Source organism: Amblyomma mixtum, chromosome 10 (genome assembly GCF_055824585.1).
Source record: "Amblyomma mixtum isolate Tamu chromosome 10, ASM5582458v1, whole genome shotgun sequence".
NCBI classification, from domain to species: Eukaryota; Metazoa; Arthropoda; class Arachnida; order Ixodida; family Ixodidae; genus Amblyomma; species Amblyomma mixtum.
This window is the reverse complement of record NC_143021.1, coordinates 34,315,140-34,335,244: the sequence shown is the minus strand read 5'-3', so window position 1 is coordinate 34,335,244 and position 20,105 is coordinate 34,315,140. Positions and strand designations below refer to the sequence as shown.

General features: G+C 44.1%; 1 protein-coding gene across 1 annotated transcript in view; it reads right to left on the bottom strand.

Moving 5' to 3' along the window:
• LOC149325582 (calcium/calmodulin-dependent protein kinase kinase 1-like) overlaps nt 1–20,105 on the bottom strand; it is a 51,065-nt gene that overhangs the window by 16,033 nt on the left and 14,927 nt on the right. Inside the window, exons 6-12 of the mRNA XM_089564339.1 lie at nt 18,348–18,401; nt 16,691–16,742; nt 14,671–14,792; nt 11,686–11,722; nt 8,662–8,683; nt 7,319–7,407; nt 4,628–4,701 (exon numbers count right to left, since the gene is read on the bottom strand). Of these exons, the coding sequence (XP_089420465.1) occupies nt 4,628–4,701; nt 7,319–7,407; nt 8,662–8,683; nt 11,686–11,722; nt 14,671–14,792; nt 16,691–16,742; nt 18,348–18,401 (450 nt within the window). The remainder of the gene's footprint in view (nt 1–4,627; nt 4,702–7,318; nt 7,408–8,661; nt 8,684–11,685; nt 11,723–14,670; nt 14,793–16,690; nt 16,743–18,347; nt 18,402–20,105) is intronic.

Genomic DNA, 20,105 nt, shown 5'->3' with positions numbered 1-20,105 from the left:
ACAGCTGAGCCCCCATTGTCACTGACATCCTGACACCTACGTCACGACAATGCCCTCGCAGTGGTCGCATTTGAAGTCACTTTACTCATGGCCTTACGACAGCGACACCGTCCTGACTGGCTGGATTGCCAGCTACAAACTGATTTGAACACAATGACGAAACTGATGATGTCTATAGTTCTCTCTCTCTCTGTCCCCTTTTCCACACTTCATTTCTTTTGCCCTCAGCGGCTCTTAGGTTGGGCACCCTCCTTATATAGATGAATGGATAGGCGATCGCGCGTGAGTGTGCATGGCGGGAGTTCACACGCATGAGACAGTAGTCCATGACGCGCACACCCCCAGCAATAGGCACCCCTACCCAGAACACCACCCCAGCTCTGACTGCAGTTCGATTATCACACAGATACCTAACACCCTTTCAATTTTTAATCCTAACCCAGGAGCAAAAACATGTTCAACCTACAACACCTACACAAAAAAAAAGCATAGAAAAAAAAACTGCTTGAAATGTTGAACCACCGTTGAGATTATATTTAAGCGAAGCCGGCAAATCTTCGTGTATTGAAGGCTGCGTTTCAGCAAATTTCTTATAATTCTGTTGCAAGCCAGGCTGGTTTGATGTTGCTGTAATTACTTATTCGCTCACCGCTTCTGGAACACAAATAGCGGAATCGGCTGCCATATGTATTTGCCGATTCGACCAAAGTTTACACTGGGTCATGGATTTCATAGGCCTAAACAAACCCTATACTTTCAGTGATTGCCAGGGCAACCGTTTATTGTGTCTACTAATAAACTGAGTGACCGACAAGGGAATATTTAAATCTTTGGACAAATCACACAAGTTTCAAGTAAATAGCGCCTTAACACCCTCAAAGAATACGAAACGCCGCAATTGTAAAATGGAGAGTTTATTCAGGACGTTATTTAACCATAACAATTCTTCCGAAACGAATGCAAGTGATCTCCGCGTGAGCGGCCGCTTTCTAAGTCATACGCCCAATGACGCAGATTTATTGAAGCATGCCGCCAAACACCAAAGCATCGTGGGATGAGCGAATTCAGCACCCGTGCTCAGGAACAGCAGCATTGTCCAAGTCACCTTGGGATATTCGCGCACACGTTTACTTGCACGTGTGCTCCTCCATCGAACTTGAAAGACATAGGAGATCTGGTGTCGGGATAAAATTCCTATAAAATGAGCAAGCATGTGTTTTACCTTAAAATCGAATCACTAATTGTATGGTAGTTAAGTCCTCCCTTTAACATTGATGGATCTTGCAGTTACAGCTGCAATAAGGCTACTCCTGCGCCCAAATAATTATGAATTATATTAGGGGTCGGACTATTCGGTTTAAACAAAAAACGATAAATGCACGCCGGGCGACCTTTTCGAAATTCTTTTTTGTGGGGACGCGGCCCTAATTCTCCCTTGTGGTTGGCTTCTCCGCGATGCACCCTACCGAGCTTAGTTACCTCAACTAAAAAAATCTGGAACATGCTTAAGCTTAGTCTTTAAGAGAGGGACGCGACAGCGTGTTGCAGCGTTGCCAAGGGGTCCACAGAACGCCATCTGCCGTCGGCGCGACGCCTTGCCAGAAGGAAAGGAAACGACATATATTTCGGTGGACACCCAAACCGCGCCGTAAGGGCCTTAAGGAAAAGGAAATGAAAATTGGTTTTAAGGAAAGGATATATGTCTGTCTATCATATCTCGTGTACACCCGAAAGGAATGGACACCACAGTCCTCGTAAGACAACACTGTGTTCACTACACGCGCCTTTGTTCATTCCAGACCATCGAGCTGGTGGTGGTGGTGAAGAGCATTTATTTAGTTATTTACAGAGAGGTGCTCGGGGAGACGCCCCTAATGGGTCTCACCCCTTACAATACTAGGCGGAGTCCCTCATTCCGGGATCCCGTTGGTCGAGACCGCTACACAAGTCCGCCGAACCAGGGCCTGTTGGGCCGATAGTTCCTGGCAGCTGAGCAGGGCCGCCTCCCAGTCCTCTCGGGTAGAGCTGGCGTGGCGGAGTGGTTAGCGTGCTCGCCTCGCACTCTGGAGACCCTGGTTCGAATCCCAAACTTGACCAAATTTGTACTCGGTTTTATTTATTAATGCTTCGGGGATTTTTAGCTCACGGCCAACGCCGCTGACGCCGGCGACGGCTTTTCTGCGGCATGGGGCCCTTAACGCTGCCGCGTTAAAAAGTGAGAGCGCCGGCGTCGTAGCGCCAGGAACTCCACGGATGTGACTAATGCGCGCGTGCGTGGAAGAGACGGCCCTCTTTGGCTCGGGAACTTGGACGCGCACTGACGTTCAGGCGCGAAGCTCCGCTCTCCGCCGGCGGGGCGACGCCTCGTGGGGAGGAATATTCTCACGCATCTCGTCCCGTCCCGCTGTGGAGCATCTCCCCTGCCCTAGCGTGGGCGAACACTTGCTCGTAACCTTGCTGGTGAGTCGAACGTCCTCGATTCCTTAGCGTTTTAAGGTGAAAGCCTTTAATGTCTCATCGTTGTAAGCAGCAGTTGTCGACAGAAATGTCACGCTTTTCAGTTGGTCGAAACGGTCGTGACGTCACAGAGCGCCAATTTCAAACGGGGCCAATTGCAACCAATTGAAGAGATCATATAGTGTTGCTCCATGTAAGTGGGACTAATCTTAGTTAATTGCTTAATTACCCAATTAGCCTAATTACCTTTTCTAGTCAGGCCACATAAATAAATAAAACTGAGTAGGAAATTGGTCGAGCTCGGGAATCGAACCCCGGTCTTCGGAGTGCGAGACGAGCATGTTATCCACTCCGCCATGCCAGCTCGATGGTTTGTAATGAACAAAGGCGCGTCTGGTAAATACGGTGTCTTCGTTCACTCCCATCTTCCTCCCTTCCCGTTACGGAGAGGTTCAGGTGTTCACCGAGATATGCGAGACAGATACATTTCCTTTCCTCAAAAAGAGTTGCGTTCAAATGGCAAGGCAGCGCGCCGAACGGGTGGTGGCGTTCGTGGACTCCCTGGCAGCGCTACAATACGCTCTTGCGTTCCACTCCTAAAGGCGAAGCTTAAGCGTCATTAATTAGCATTTAATTAGTGTTCAGGCATTAATCAGTAATTAACCATTAATTAGTGATTTGTCATCACTTAGTAATTAGTACTCAATTACATGTGACGCCACCAGTGCCACAGAGGCAGTCAAAGTGGTGCGGAAAACGCTTTCGCCTCTACGCACTTTAGACAGTCAAAATGCCCCTGAATTTTTTTGCTGCTACCTGGCGTTATTGTTGTTTTATTATTGTTGTCATTGTTGTTGTCTGCGTCAGCCAGTGTGCTGTTCATTTGTTCCTTCAGAGCAGGGCCCGCCGTGGTCGGCGTGCGCTCGGTTCGCGCTTGCGCGATCACGGGGTGGGGTCCAGCGGTTTTGAACTGTGACGGCCGCGGTTAAGCGGGGAAAGCATATTAACGGGCAAAACAGCTTTAGCCAAAAGAGGTCAGTATACTTGGTATGTAAGGCATAGCTAGCTGGCTGTTCAATGAGAGTTACACTCTCTCCGAGTTGAAAATCAACTGAGTGGGGAAGGCAGGGGCATTACGCGACGATGATATTGTTGAGTAAGCAGCGCAGTCGTGCGATTTGATGTATTGCTCCGCTAGCTTACACTCCTCTGCACACCGAGAAAAACCCCTCCTCGACGTCTTCTAGTGACCAGTGTTTGTTCGCTATCGTCACCTACTTAAAGCAGTTAATCGGTTAAGTAGGCTAATCAACTGCCTGTAGGACACTGATGCGAAACCACGCACGGGCGTCACGAAAGAGTGAACCAGGATACCGTGCACACTGAGCAGCAGTTCCAATGTTGCCATCAACAAGTAGACTACGTGAAGCCCCGCCCTCGAGCTTAACCCAGTGCGGCAACATAAGAAAAACATGTCAACCTAGTTTTCTGAAATAAACTTCCATTTTTCTTTTTGTATGCCGGCTATCCCATCTAACTTGACTTTCTCTTTTATTGACAATAGCAATATCTTGCACAAGCACAGCTCCAAGTATTGCTATTTACAGTTAATTGCTGTTAAATAAACTGTTCGCGATGAAAAAAACACCGAAATAGACTGTCACTTTTGAACACACAGAAATGCTACATTAAATTACGGAAAAAAGTCGGTGTTTCTTCGATAGAAAATAATATTCGCCGAAAAATACCGAAACCTGGGTTCGGAAACGAAAACGTAAAAAAGCCAGCCCGATTTTTTAAAAATACTAACAGCAAAGTCAAATCGTACATCCGCTACTGTCAGATATACAACATGCTTAAACATACACGCGGTTTCATTGTGATTTTATGAGAGATCGGTTTCCATCAGACACCACAATGTTATTCATCACACAGAGGACTTGCAAATTATGTTGTCTTGTTTTCAAAGCGCTGTAATTTAGTATCCGTTGAGGAGTTTTTTTTCGCCATTGAAAACTGTAGTTTATCAAATTCGTTGGAATAATGCACGTTGTTAATTGGGCTGGCCAGTGTTTGAACTTACCACGTAGCATGCCGAATCACTATCTTAGCCGGTCGTCAGCATAATTCACCTTGATTCACCATGCGCCATATATCTTTGAACAATTACCTGCACTCTTCCTTTGTCATCCAGCAACAGGTTCGACGGCTTGATGTCGCGGTGAATGATTTTCTGGTGGTGGACTGAAAAAACAAGAAAGCAAAAGCGTGATTAGAAGCGAGCAGAAGTAACAGCTAGATCAACCTAGCACGACAAGAATGTTTTATTAAAATTGAATTGATGAGTTCTATGTACCGAAACCACCCTGTGGGCGACGACGAAGGTGTCGGGAAGAGCAACGAAAATAACTAATATCACCAGACTTTCGTACCTTACAGATAACTTTCAGCCCACCGTCAGTGATACTTTTCGCTCTATTATTGTGGTAACAGTAACCGGGCTCCACTTTGCCACGTAATTCTCTGTAATTGGACGCCATTGCCACAAAGTTTAGAATCTATTTTATTAAATAGATTCTAAATTTAATTTTCCGCAAGTTTATTTTAGCTCAATGGCCAGCGAACAGCCCAAACAAGCTAAAGCGCTTAGACAGCCTAAATCTCAGTAGACATGAATCAATGTGGGACCTTAAAGCATGAGAAGAAACAGCAGATATTTCTTTTCACTGCAGGAGTTGGTCTTCGCGGACAAGAATCAGTCAAAATGGAAGTTCATATCATGAGCAGAAGCAGCAGACATTTCTTCTCACCAGAGTTGGTCCTCGCGAAAATTCGCGCTTTGTATTTACGGGTCTAAATCTCCGAGTTAGGATGATTTCAATGTCAGAATGCAAAAAGTAATTATTTCACCTGCTCAGCCTGCCGAACAAGCCAAACCCAAAAGGTGCATCAACTCAAGTGTCGCGGCGAAGACAGTTTTCCCTTGAAGAACATTTTGAAATAGAGAACAAAACGTAAAAGCACGATGTGCCCGCAGAGAAGAAATGAATGCCCTACAGCATCGACGAAAGGATGAATCCGGTAGAACCCGAGTGCGCTTCGACAAAATCCCAGCTTTTCGCAACCGCGTACCGCTCAGAGAGACGCGGTCCTGGAGAGCCTTCGACGAAGCACGCGACGACATTAGCCGCAGAGAGCATATATGCACGCCCGGTTGGTTCACCCGCAGGGTGGCTTAGTCAAGCATCGACTTCACCGCTCCTAAGTGGGGGCGACGGCACAGGTGCGCCAGACACGCGGCCCCATTCAGACAAGCGGTACTGACGGCGTCTCATGCGATTTCTTCCACAGAAAAAAATATTACTAACAGACAGGAACGCAACTAGTCTTTCTAAGACTTTCTAAGTAAAGTTTTCGAATGGGTAACCGGCTCAGGGACCTGCTCGCACGTAAGTACTGCGGTTCGCATTCTCCTCACCGCGTTAGGGCACCGGCTTCGTATCGACCGCTCGCCCTGCGAGGAATGTAGCTGTGGTCGTAGTACCTCACGAGGTTAGTTTTAGCGCACGCATCACAAGTGTAGTCAGTCATGAAGCGCCTGCGACGGAGGAAGCGTGCCTTTCTGGCTTCCAGAGATTGATTGCGCGTCGTGCCCTTATAAACTTTCGGGACATCGTTCTTCGTCATTGAGTCGTGCTGTGTGGTAGTTTATGGACCTTCGCGTAATAAGTTCGAACTGAGCCTGGTGCAGTTTAGGGCGCTGTGGAGAGAGATAGTAGATATAGGCATGACTTATTACTGTTAGGCCCAATGAATATAAATAGTAGCAGTTTTATCGGTGCAATCTGCGGAAAAGGACGCTGGCGCTGCACTAGAATGCACCAGAACTCAGTGGTCCGGAAATTTACTCAGGGGAAAAAAAAAAATTTTAGAATAAGCGAAGACAAGAAGCACCATTATTTCTTCCCGAATATAACAAACACAGTGCGCAAAGTGGTAAAAAAAAACAGAATTTGGCAGTGTAGCCGTTAATCTCCTTTTGACTAGAAATAAAAACATTTTTAGTGTGCGCACTAAGCATGCATGTTTACATTTGAAACCTAGAAGCAGTTGTACGCATGCTGTATTGTATTTGCTAGAAAACTCGAAGGGCGAACTTCTTTCGTAATATTCGCTCCAAAATTACGACTCAGTCTAGGTAAACTGCGCACTGGGCGGTAATAATTCGCGCAAGGTTCATTTCTTTGTGACGTAGCTGTTGCGCATGGCGTTTCGCCCACTAGTAGCGAAGAAAAATAAGTTTATATCGATTTTCTCCTTACCCAAAAGCTACGCCACACCAGAAAGAGTCATCCATCCACCCTGACCAGGTTTTACGCAAGGGTTTAGTTGGGAACTTCAAGGTGAATATCTCGATATTCAGGCGTACTACCGGACTTCTACCGGGTAGAATCATGCAGGAATACGACTCCCTCTACGTTTCCAATAGAAGCTTGCTTGCTAAGTGTAGTCACCTAAGAGTTTAAAACCTAATTTTTGTTATTTAGGGGATTGATGGCTACAATTATACTCCTATATCATCTCCCACCGATGGCCTAACTTGCGTTCAAAGGAAGTTCGAATATTCGTGCATTGGTAATGAATAAAATTATTTTCAAAATTCTGATTCTAATTTTGAATGCCCTATATATTGCGTCATAACGCCTTCTGTTTGGATTTGAAAACGAGCACGCATTGAAGTCTTGAATCGCACGGCAATTAGATTCACGATCAAAAGAGCGTGAGTGTGTGACATAAGCACACAAATAGGCAGGTACCGCCACTTTTCTCTGTGGAGTAAAAGAAATTGCTTGTTCCTCACGGTATTCTATTCCCAGCACGACGTCCCTGAAGAAGGTCCAGGCTTGAGTCTCCGACAGAGGGGTGCTCGTCGGAATCTCGATTACCGGCCTATAACAAGAGCAAAGCAGAAAAATCAAGCACCTTTGCAGTGGTATATTCCTAGGTGCAAGAAAATTGTACCTGCTCGTCCGTTTGTATTGTAACTGCTTCTTACAGTTCACCTTTGCTGTCACAGAGGAACGAAAATTCCTTGCGCGCTTCAGTATGTGATGAACTGCTTATCGCTATATTCAGTACCAGCTTACACTATTAGTGAAGGTCCCTGGCAAAAGCCTCGCGGTTAGATCTTGCTTGTTTTCCTTCGGATCTAACACAAAAATCAGTCTTTGTGCAAAACACCTTACATGCACAACTATAATGGAAGTACAATCGTGACCTACAACTACTATTTCAAAAGCGCCTTCCTAAAAGCTTAGAAATTTTTGCAACGGAAAAGGAACAAGATATAAAAGGTGACGCAGTAAAAAATTATTTCAAAGCCTAGATCTGCGTAAACTTTGTCTAGCCGGCTGGTCCAGAGCGTATTGACAAAGATATCAGACATGGACTGCAACGCTATGCTTTGACCATGTCTAATGCTTTCATCGATTCGCGCTGCAATGCATTCCTCAATACGCGCATCAAAAAGCCTGAAGAGTCAGCTCTGCTTTACAGAAGCATCTTGACGCTGGCCGCCGGTTCTCGCTGAGTGCCTTGGGCATGCGTTTGCCTCCTGTGACAAAACCTCTCGAATTCAGGAAGCTTTCATAGTAGAGCTGTAGAGTTGCTGATGGGCGCACAGAATTGTGGTGGACAGCTTCGCTGCCATCGGTGTTACGGTACACTTTCTCTGCCACAGTGTAGTCTAGTGTTAGGCCTCAACACCCATAGACTGCAATAGCACCTTTGCTTTGTTTGCTTTTACTGACAGGCTACAAACACCGCCGTAAACCACGAAAGACATCGTTCGTACGCACACTACTGTTATACAGTATATCTCCACAGCACTGACCGGCAAAGGAAGCAACTATCGGTTTGGCTAAGCTGTTGCTGCCGCGTTTCTTCGCTGCACCTGCACTATGGTTATAAAGGTTCTCTTAAACTAACGGAAGCATACTAATGTGGCCGATATATTTACCAATCGTGATAGGCTGCAGATGTGATTTGTCACAACGCACAGCCTACACCAAAGCACCAAGCCATAATTGTTAGTCTATAATATCGTGAGAAACGAACGCATGTATTTCAATAAAGAGTTGAGTTTAATGGCGCATAAGCGACTAAGGCTATTTCAATAAACAAAAGCGATTAATAAATACTCACCCTTTCTCGAGAAATTCGAAGACTGAAAGACACAAAGAATGATAGTAGAGCGTAAGCAGATAGAGTCAAACTTATTTCTTTCAACACACTTTCCTCACCCACGCCACTACTTTGGCGGTGCCAAAAAAACCACATATAGGTCGAAAAACACGACGTGAAGATTAGAACCGTAAATTTACGGATGTGATGCCATTAGCAGGTATTGCATTATTCGAGTTTGGCGACTATACGAAAGCAATATAGCGACCATACCCAAAACCGGGTGTAAAGAAAAATTGCAAAGGACACGGTACATAAGCGACTAAAAAAAGTCGCAAAAGAACCGCAATAATTTGAAATCAAGATCCTGTAACGACAGACGCTTATGTAATCCTAGCCAAACGGCTTTGAACAGAAAGAAAATATAAAAGCTACAACAATAGGTTTTGCAAAAAGAAACAATAACGGGGTTTTTTTTCCTCTGGCTACTTTTACTGGTCCAGGTTCAACACATTTCTCTGGATTATAAAAAAGGCGTGTTGCTGAACACTCCAATAAAACAGAAAATGAATTTCCCTGAATTCTGTTTTCGCAAAACTTACGCAAGCAACGTTGAATATAATAAGGACTGCTGGAAAACAGGCGTCTCTGGTGTTCGAAATTCAGCAGACATCGACAGAAAAAAGACACGAGGCGTCAAGTGCGGCCGATTGCGCTGCTTCGCGGCTGAGACGAAGACTGCGCCATAAGAAAGTGCAAGTATAGCCTCTGCAATAGCCGCTAGACATTGTCCGCAAAACCTTTCGAGAATTGAGTAACGTGCGGTAGGACTCGCGCTGCTTCTCGCAAGGTGCGCTTTTATTTCCGTGCTTGGTACACACTGGACATGGCCAAAACAGTACCGTCTTTCACGCACTTGGCGAACCTTCACAGCATAGGATCAACAGTGTCACTCCACCGAGATACTTTAGACGGCGTGCAGCACACAGCTCAGAGAGGTTAAAACGACGACCAACTCTACTCAAAGCATAAGCACTAAAAAACGGAAACGTGAACAGGAACGCACGTCACTGATTTTCATGTCGGTGGAAGAAAACTGCAGGTCCGAGCAAAAAACTTTGGCTTTTTAGTTTAATAGGGTTTAACGTTCCAAAGCGAACGAGGTTATGAGGGGCAACGTATTCGAGGACTCCGGATAATTTCGACCGCCTGCCATTCTTCAGCATGCCTCTGCAAAAAAGCGACCCCATAAAACCAACTAGCTTGTTCTGCATAATTATACAGATATTTGCGGCGCTTCCGAAGTACTAAATAGACTTCTTTCTCAGCGAGACCAACAGACAAAATGCAGACGTCAATTGGAAGCCCTCACTCGGTATGAAGGGGCATTCCGGGTTGCTCATTCTTCTTTCATCGTTACTCGCATGCAGCTCTCAGTTATGAGCAGACTACGCGCCCGACGTCCTGAAAGAGGCTTGATCAGACGCCGCTGAATAAGTAACGCCTTCTGCTTATTAAGCAGGGCTCGCGGATCTTCGCTCAAAGAAGCGAGCGTCACCTTCCGTGACTGCACGAATCCCTTTTTCGATTATTTTATGCCCCCCCCCCCGTCCTTCTTCCCCCGCTGCACGTGCGGCCTGACCGAAGTTATTCCGATGCGCGGCTCCACGGCCGAGGACCAACCCGCAGCTCTCAGACCCTCGCTTTCCGGCTTTGCCTGATCGATACGTCGCGGACAGAAATAATGCCGGCTTTCGCAAGCGCGTGAAGCGTGGCGGCAGAGCTGCTTGAGAGCAGACCTGCTAACCTCGTGGCCGACGTGTGGTCTTCAAGCAAGCCGCGTTGAACGCCGTAGAGTGGATGCAAATTAATGCGCCAAGAGTGACATACCCTTTCTAAACCGAGTAGAACTGGATTTTTTTTCTTCACTCCAGGATTGTAAAGGATGGGTCTGGAGGTATACTTTGAACATTGATCACTACTACGTTCAAAAGATTGCACATGATGGGTCTGGAACTATACTTTGAACTGTGATCACGGCTACGTTCACAAGAGTCTAAGGTTTAGAAAGTACATTTCACAAAATATCCACCAGTACGCATCAAGCAAACAGCCAGTGATCATGCGACCACGGAAATACAAGGCACTGGTGTCTGCTATAGAAGCACTCGGGAAGGCATGCAAGCCTTTTTTGTAACATGCCCGCAAGGAAGAAGAAAATTTGTTCACGGATTATTGCTAACTACCAAATTATTTATTTTATTCTCTCGCGTCTATTCCTGCGCCTCTTCTCTATTTCTTCCCACTCTGTAGCTAGTGGAGCGGCACTGCGGTTTTCCGGTTTCCGCTGCTCTCGCAGACAGAAAACACCTGATTTCAGCTACCCCTACCGGGGTATTCCGGAAGCTCTCGGCCACGCGTAAGTACTCTCTATTGCCTCAGCTACTCTAGTCCTTCTCTCCGTCTTCTTCGCTTGGTTGTTTGCGGAGCTGTTGTGCTCAAAGCATTAACTGTGCATTATGTCCGCTGTGTATGTTTTCGTTTTCGTTATTCCGTCCGAACGAAATCTGTTCAGCTCCGAACGTATCACGCAGAAACGAATCGGAATGCAACCTTTCTTCCTAGGCCTCCGTATATACCGGAAAATAAAAATTGTTCCATGTTTGCTACTGATGTACGATATTTTAAAAAAGTATTCCTAACGTTCGTGTTTCTTCGGTTTCCATCCTGCTACGCAAATCTGATTTAGATTTGTACTCCACCTAAGTTAACATATGATGCTTACGCTGCTGAAAATTACGCGTGATCACTTCTGCATGGCCTAGCTCTGTGCTAGCAGAGAATCCCGCATGTTTGGATGTTTCCTGCGAGGGCAACATGAAAACGGGGATTAAAAAGAACGGAAACAGAACTCAGTGCGTTTCAGCTCGATGCATTTCAAGTTTCAGCATCAGAACCGATGATGGATGGCCAGAAGCGACCGCTTTAAATGATAAAAAGCATATAACCACATAGGTCCACAAAACATTAGCGGGTTCGACTTACCCATGTACAGGTTATCGCTATCAGGGTCATCTAAAACCTGAAATAAAACAGGGTGCAAACACAAACATTAAAGGGTGCTCGAGCAGAGGGTCATATGCGGTAGCAATTGTAAACTCTGACTTTCACTGACCACGGCAGCGTAAAACTGACTGCCGTTAGCTTTTAGGGCGCGAGATGCCTGTAGGTGTAGCACACATTTCTGATGTTGGTAACGCAATGAAGTTCTAAGAAGTCCACGTGAAGATGACCGGTTGGACACTTCTGTGCTTAGCAGTCAAGTTAGCTCATTGCATTCCAACCTGCGTCAGGTTAACGAGAGCCGTTATTCTGTCCGCGAAAGTAATGTGACTCCATGGTGCAACTACTTTAAATAAGAGCGTTTTTAACTTGTATTCAGTTTGGAATTTCGTTCGAGCTGCACACCCAATATATTGTACGCCGCTTCTGAGTGAAATAGTTTGGTGTTTCATTAGTTATTCTTTTCAAGCCTCTAACGTGCGGTGCTCACTGTTACTACGTCACATTTTGTGCCACATTCTCTTCGTTGATCAGGTCAGCCTTGTAAAGCGCTGAATAATAATGGCTGCTTTCGGCTATGCGTTTTAGTACGTTAAGCGGTAATCGTATACAGGCGGTCTCACGTTACTTGGACCTAGGCTTTCAAATAAGCGGTACACTGCACCTGAATGAAAGCAACAATAGATTTTTTGCGTCTTGTGTGGCTCCTGGGAGCATTTTTTTCCGCAAATTTAGTTGCTTACTGCACAATAAATAATAAAAAATGAGCAATATTCACTATAGAACCAGGCGCGTTCCTTTAGGTAGTGCAGGGGGTTAATAAGCAGCCGACCCAATTTTTGTGGTACAATATATCCTGCGTGGTCTGTTTTTCGGGCATTTGAACAAGCCGCGCGAAATATGAAAAAAAAAACATTACTGAAGTTTACCTTTTCTAAACCTAGTTACAGAGATCTAAAGCTGTGTTTGGATGGCGAGCTAGTTCTAATTCTAATGAGCAGCGGTAGCCTCCGTCGCTAACCAATTGGCCTTTCTCTCCTGGTCATACTTCATTTGCTTCGCAAGTCTAGCTTCTCGTTGCTCCTCGGTTTCAGCGACTCGTTTAGCTCGTTTCTTTTGTAGTACACCTTCTCGGCGAGCTAAGTCGAGTGGATGATCCGACGCGGCTTGACGGCGACGCCGAAGAGTTGACACAGTCGGCACGTTGCGCGACGCATCCATGGCAAAACTGAAGAGGTAACCTCCGACGTAGCAACTATTACACCCTCTCCTAGTCACTTGGTATCACAACGACGAAGTCGGCTAGCGCGTACAGCTACCCTTATCCCAACCTGCCCTCTCCTGATCACGTGGCATCACAGCGGCGGAGCTGGCGAGCACGCGCGGGTGCGCCTCTGCTTGACGAATCACGTGATTTGCCTGCTCTTCGGAGCCTCAAGGTCAAACGCGCGTCAAGATTGACCTTCGGAGACATGTAATAGAGCTTTCGCTCTTAAATCGCGCGACTGGGAGCATGCGCTATCATATTGTCTAGCTCCCAACCGTGTTCTGAGCTAACGATACGCGCGCTGACCACGCCCTCAAGTGCAGACGCCGCTCACTTTGACGGGCTGCGCAATGATAAAAAAAAAACGGAGGCAGCCCTCAACGACGCTAATCTCCCGCGTTCTCTTGTTTATATTTTTTTGTCTGTGTGATTTCTGAATAGAGGGCGCATCTGAAAAAAGCTGTCGGTAGCAATCCTATTGCTTCTCGCAGATCATGGCTCCTGCTTTCCATATTCCGAACAAAGGTGCTGATGCACTGTAAAGACGATGCTGACAGCGGCGTCGGCCGCTCACTCAAAAAGCCATCTGGTAGCTCTAAAATTTGACAGAAGGGCTCAAAAAGTGTTTTTTTCATGAAAAGCACCACGTCAGAGATAAATTCCTATACAAATAGTCAGCTTTTTCAGAACCTCCTCTAGAACTTAGCGAAGCGCTATTGGCGCAGAAATTTTTCTCATAATTAAACTCACGTAGCTAAATATTAGGAAGAGTTTAAAAATACTATGAAGAGGCCCACATTATGGTAAAACATAAATGCGTTTGGTTTCATCGAGTTTGAGTATACTCCTTTTTTATTCAAGCTGTGGCTGAAGCTACGAGATACACTTAGTGAACTTATATACCGGGTGATTCTAGAAAATATTTTTTTATATTTACTTTAAAAACCGTGAGAGGTGCATGTGTCCACTCTGTGCATTTGAATTGTACAGCAAGCGGAAGTTATTTGCCTGATGTATTCAATGAAAAGAGGATTGGTCAGCTGAATTAACTAAGAAACTTTGAATTTCCAGTTTCGAAGCGCGAAAACATATTACGATATGTAAAGTCGCAAACACTGAAAGAGGCGTAATTTTTTTAAGTTTCTGAATTGGTATTGTGGTTCCAAGTATCAAGCTCAAAAATAGTGTTTCAGACCCTTGTTTAGTTGGATATCCCGCTTGCCTCTTTTTCAAGTGGCGTTGCTTCGCAAGGTATCGTCGGCGAACTAATCTTAACTTGTGCATAATGAAACACACAAACTCGTCTGTATTGGCTGCATTAGAAATTCTAGCGATGCCATTTTATCAGTTTTCAATGACAACTCGACCTGCTTTGAAAAGCTATTTTTGACGCTCGAGATTTAGAACCACAAAGCGGAATCAGAGAATTTAAGGACTGTAGTCGCCCACGTTGTTGGCTGCTGTAATTTGAGTTTAACCTTCCGCCAAAAAACCTAAACCAAGAAACTGTTAGTTTTTTTATTGAATCAATGTATTTTAATTCAACTCTATTACGAAATTAATATCGTCTTTTTGTGCAATCACTTGTACAAAGGGCACCGACATAATTATGTCTCAAGGCTTTGGAATAGTAAAGCGTAAATATAGCATCACTGGGTATATAATTCCTGACGGAAACCCCAGGTATCAAATCTGCTTACCTCTACCAACTTCACCATGTTTGGGTGATTGAGTTTTTTGAGGACGGCTATTTCATGGTATACTTGGTCCAAGGGGTTGCTAGTGCTATTGCTGCGTCCTTTCCGCGGGGGCGGCTGGCGTCCTACAGAAGATCGAGAGAGAGCCTGATCAGAAAAAAAACGCTCAAAAGTCCACCCTTGGTGATGAGTGTAGAACGGCAAGTAATAAGTCTGCCCACACAGAGCAATGTCGCCCACTCGATAGAGCTACCAGGAGCAGCTTAGAGGCAAAGATACTGAACGAAACGAAAAACACAAAGCCAGACATATGCTCTCATAAAACACGCTATCTAGTCTGTATCCAATAAAATACAGGAAGTGTATAAGCAACAAGCAAGAAAACGGGATTCTAGGGAAAACTTCATTCGACCCCTCCGGTGTAAAAATAGCAGGAAATTCAACCAACAAAATGCAAAGAGGTTAGGATGACGAGCTGTGCTAGAAAACAGTAGACTAAAGCTTGGGCTCCAAGGCAGGACGGATTTTATATCAAAAATAACCATTAAGCAATATACAAGAGCTTTTTTAACCCACTGCAGCTGCATCTCATTGAGCCGTAACCAGCCGTAAACAGCACAGCTTGGGCATTAAGGCAGCGCCTGTTCATCCGACTGCTGAAATAGCCGCGAAGCATGACAAGAAGGCGGCAAGAATGAGACAAAGCCGGCATGCCGAATCCAGCAATGCGTCCACAAACGCCAGGTTGTCCGCTACTTCAACGCATCGCTCGGTAAACATCAGAGCAATGCTGGTTCATTAATTCTGGAATGATGGAACTGTGAGCTCCGTATGTTTGCAGGACAGCAAGTTTATACAAGGCATGGCTAATGTTGACGTGGCGATGGCGCGACTTTCACCATAGCATGTTGTTCCCGCTTCGAGACAGGCTGTGGCCAAGCTTGTAGCCATCGGCAAGCATACTCTTTAAGGAGAGTCTGGAGCAGGGTTCTCAAGTGACGGGTCACGGTAAGTGAGCATCGAGGTTATAAAAGGTAAAGACTGTAATTATGACCAGACATCGTTTTCTCGACTCGTTTTTAGAGCACGGTTGTGCGGGTGATACTTCCTCCTTCGTGCTTAGAAATAAGAAATTAATAAAGAAGTGAACGATACAAACGGCAAAGTCCGGTTCCAACGAGGAATCGTATCCAGAAGGCAAAAGTGCGGCTAACTCAATGCAAATCCACTTCTTGGCGAGGTATTTCACATTCCTAACCCCAGTTTTTGAGCCGCATATGGCGCTGCAATCAACTGGAGTTCTCCAACACCGTATTCTACTGGGTTAACATTGCGAACCATTTTCAATGCAGACAAATTAGTATACACCGCTAGCTAAAGCACAGTAATCAGCGAGAAGTGAGTGGATAAAAAGAAAGACTTCAGGAGAGCCATCGATGCACTAACTTGTTCAGGAGCACTTGAGATAAAGGGAATTTGAGCTGTATGAACTATAGGGTAATTTTTTTTTAACCACAGCATTGCGCACACTAAAGATACTGTGCTTGATTTTTTTATTGCCGCATCTGTAGAGCTTAAGTCAAACGCTGGGCACCTCACCGCTCTGAAAGAAAAAAAGTCGCAGCGCAAATGAAAACGAAGAACCCTCCACTTTATTCCCAGTACTCGTAAGAGATCTTACCGGTGATTCTACGTTACATTCTGCTAATTAGTCACTTTTCTGACGAATTAGGCAGATATGAAAATTGCATATTTTGCTATTTTGTCGGCACGTGTACTCATTAGCGAAAAAAATAATGGAGGATCAAAGCAGACAGTCTCCGTGATAATCCATCACGGCAAAGTCCTAATCAAACAAAATTTGTTGAAGTTAATCTATCACGATTGTAAGAAAACTGTCAAGTGAAGACAAGAACGGTAACTTGGGCTAACAATAAAGAAGGAAAGCTCTGCTCGCTTTTTTCCAACAGTTCGCCATCACAGTTGATGCGGGCAATATTTTGGCAATATTGGGCGAACTCACCGAACATGCCAGCCCTCTTCAAAAGCTTTTTCTTGGACAGGATCTTCATTTCCTGCAAAAAAAAGGCAAAAATATTTCTCAAGCAATAGCAAACACTCTCAGTAGAAAAACCAATGATTATGCTGTTTATAATAACTTAAAAGACTAGCAAAGTTAGCGAAGTACTGAGAGCGTTAACGATTAGCGCCGGATGGTCAAAACGATGCATGTATGCAAACTAAGTGTTTTCAGATGATAAGATTTTTGCTGGTGTTCCCGTTACGTCTGGGAAGGCATGTGCTATACGAAAGAAATTGTTGTGCCTATTTGCTATTCAACCTATCTATAAAACAGCATGTCTGAAAAGTTATGTCTTGTCGAGAAACCTTCACAAAAATTGAGGGACTAGTGCAGCCTCTTAAGTAGCGAATACTACAAGACAAGACTAACACACCAGGTGCGAAGAATTTCAGAAAAAAGCGTCTTTATTAATCATATTTATTGTGTGAAGCGCTGGCTATAATACGGGCGCTGTAGGGTGCGTCGTGAGACTGTGAGAATATAGAAAGCGGAGTGAAAGATATCAGAAACGCCAATTCTAGCTTGGTTACCTTGTTGTGTTCCATAAAATAAAAGCAGAAAAGAATTTTTAGCTGTATCACTGGTGACTTGCACAAAAAAGCCCTGCACGGTGATTTGATGCTCTGAGCACTTTTTGTACCATCTAGCTTTATTCAGACGACAGTAAACAAATGTGCACCAACCTTAAACTAAGACGTGCTGTTAATAAGCCTTTGAGGCTGACACTAGCGCTAATTTGTAGTATTTAGCGAGTTGTAACAAAGCTCCAAAGACACCAGAATGCCCAAAACATCAGTGAAATAGAGCTTCCTCCTTATCGTTTGTTTCTTCCTCGGTTTTACAGCTTTTTGTCGCAAATGAGCCCTGCACAAAGCCTAGGCTTAGGAAGAGGTAAAGGTTGAATGTGGAAGTTACGAAGCACCGATTACGCTATCTGTGCTATTCTGATCAGGGCATGCAAGCTCTCCACTACTTACCCGATTCTCTAAAAATGTTTTAAGATGGGATTCTTTAAAACGATAATTATTGCGCATTTTTATTTTTTACATATTTGTTTCTTTATTTATTTTCCTTGCGTACAAAAACAGGAGAGGCCGCAAAAGAGCTGGTTCAAAGAGCAGCATGACGAGGGACCGTCCCTGTATTTTACAGCATTTGACGGCACAATGCACGTTGTTCAACGGAAATGCCTTTGTAAATGGTTGAGTAATGAATTGAATTTAACTAGAAGCACAGAAAGAATACAAAGAAGTACGTAATGACAAAATATACGCTTATTACAAAGAAACACGCGGACGGAAACAGTGTTCTCTTAAAGTGACTTGTACTTACTACAGGGAACAACTATCATTAACAACACGGTAGCTAAAAACTCATCTTCCGTAAGTGCGATTAACAACGCCACCAGTGCACAGAAATCTGGATTGTTGACCGCTAGTAAAGCAGGAGGAAAATATTTGCGCTCTTACTAAATTCATTCGCAAAAAGAATTCTGCATGAGAGGAATATTAGGAAGAATCATGGGTCGTAAGGAAAACGCCAATCAACTACATAACTTTACGTAGTCACGATAAGACCATTCCTTGTATACACTTACATAATGGCTATCGTCTTCTTCACTGTACGCCAGCTTCACAATTCCGAAGGAGCCCTGAAATCACATCAAAAGCGTTGCATAAAAACCCTAGAGACACTGCCAAAGAAAATACCCCTTATACGGCTTCAATTACCTATCCCCAAGGAGAGCTAATTTATCAGGCAGCGTTACAAACAATGCGAGCACTTCACAAACAGTCTGACTTAACGCTTACTTACAGTAACAGTGAAATAGGCTTGTAGAAATCTGAGTCCTCATGCATACATTTTTATTTTTCTCATTAAAAACCACGCAGGTGGCGGGACTGCTGTTTCATGATTACGTGTGCGCCAGAACAGGACCGAAATACGGCTCAATTTTATGAATAATAGCCAGCGCTTCGTTATTTAACCTACTTCTTTGCATTCCCTAGTTATATGAGAATACAAACTGTATTCTGCGTTCAATAATTAAATTCTCGCGTCATGATATTCAAAGTCAAAGTCAAAGTCAAAGTGTTTATTTAGACAACTCAATGGTACAGTTGCCTAAGGCGCAGACTAAAAGGCAAAAGGATGCCTGACAAAGAGTCCACGCCCTTCTTGCTCCCCTTCGAGAGCACAAGACATTCAGCGAGTAAAATAGACATAAAAACGAAATGGAAATACAGAAAGTATTGGTTAACAGTGAACTGAAGTAATTTCATCTTAAACATTTATCTACAGTTGGAGAAGTACTATGAGAGACAACAGAATAAAAAAGAAAAAAAGAAGTGGTTATGCCTGGAGTGACAACAGATACATGGTGATGCAATTTTTGAAAGCTTTCAATGATTTGCTTTCTTGAATAATGTTTACAGCAGGATGGTGATCGTTTAAAAAACTGGAAATTCTGTAGCTATGTTTCTGGGCGCCGTAGTTAGTACGTATTTTTTCCTTATTATAACTTATGTGCCGTATGTTGTAGCTGTGTGGTTTCGTGAGATACTTATGACAAAAGGCGGCAGGATCAGAATGCATTTGTTGGTAAGTGGCTAACGCTATCTTTTTGTTTATAACATTCCACAGTGTAAGCAATTGGTGTTTCCTAAACAATGGGGCAGTGTGGCTAAGGTATGGTGCATTATCCATTAGCTCTATAATAGTACTATCTGCGGTTTTTATGTCTGCTCATTAGCCTATTCATGATAGCAGCACTGTACGACATGCCATTCATGAGAATAAATCTCGCTGCTCCCTATAGATTCCTGTCAATGTTGACCTGTCAAAACTTCTTGAACAAGATATCGTTGGCAGTCCCTTAGCAAAAACTAATACGTTTGGAATATACGGTGGGCTATTTAAATTGTATTTTGATCATATTTTGTATTCATGAATGCACTAAAAATGTGTAGGAAATACGTTCCTGAAATTTCATGCTTGGTATTCGAAATATATTTTTAAAATGTGCCAAAAATACCTCACTTAAAGCATACTTCGAGCACTTTTCAAATACGTGAAAAAATATGTATGCAGTTTTAGCATCTTGTCAGTGTATTAAAAGTGTATTTTCGGAAATATGAAATTAATTCATCGAAAGTATACTTCAATTCTAGAAAACGGGCAGCCCTTGTAAACGTATATGTATGCAGTTTTAGCATCTTGTCAATGTATTAAAAGTGAACTTTCGTAAATATGAAATTAATTCATCCGAAATACACTTCAATTCTAACAAACGGGCAGTCCTTTTAAACGTCTTTGCACATTTCTAGCTGCCGTTGAAGCTCGAAATCGCGTTTCG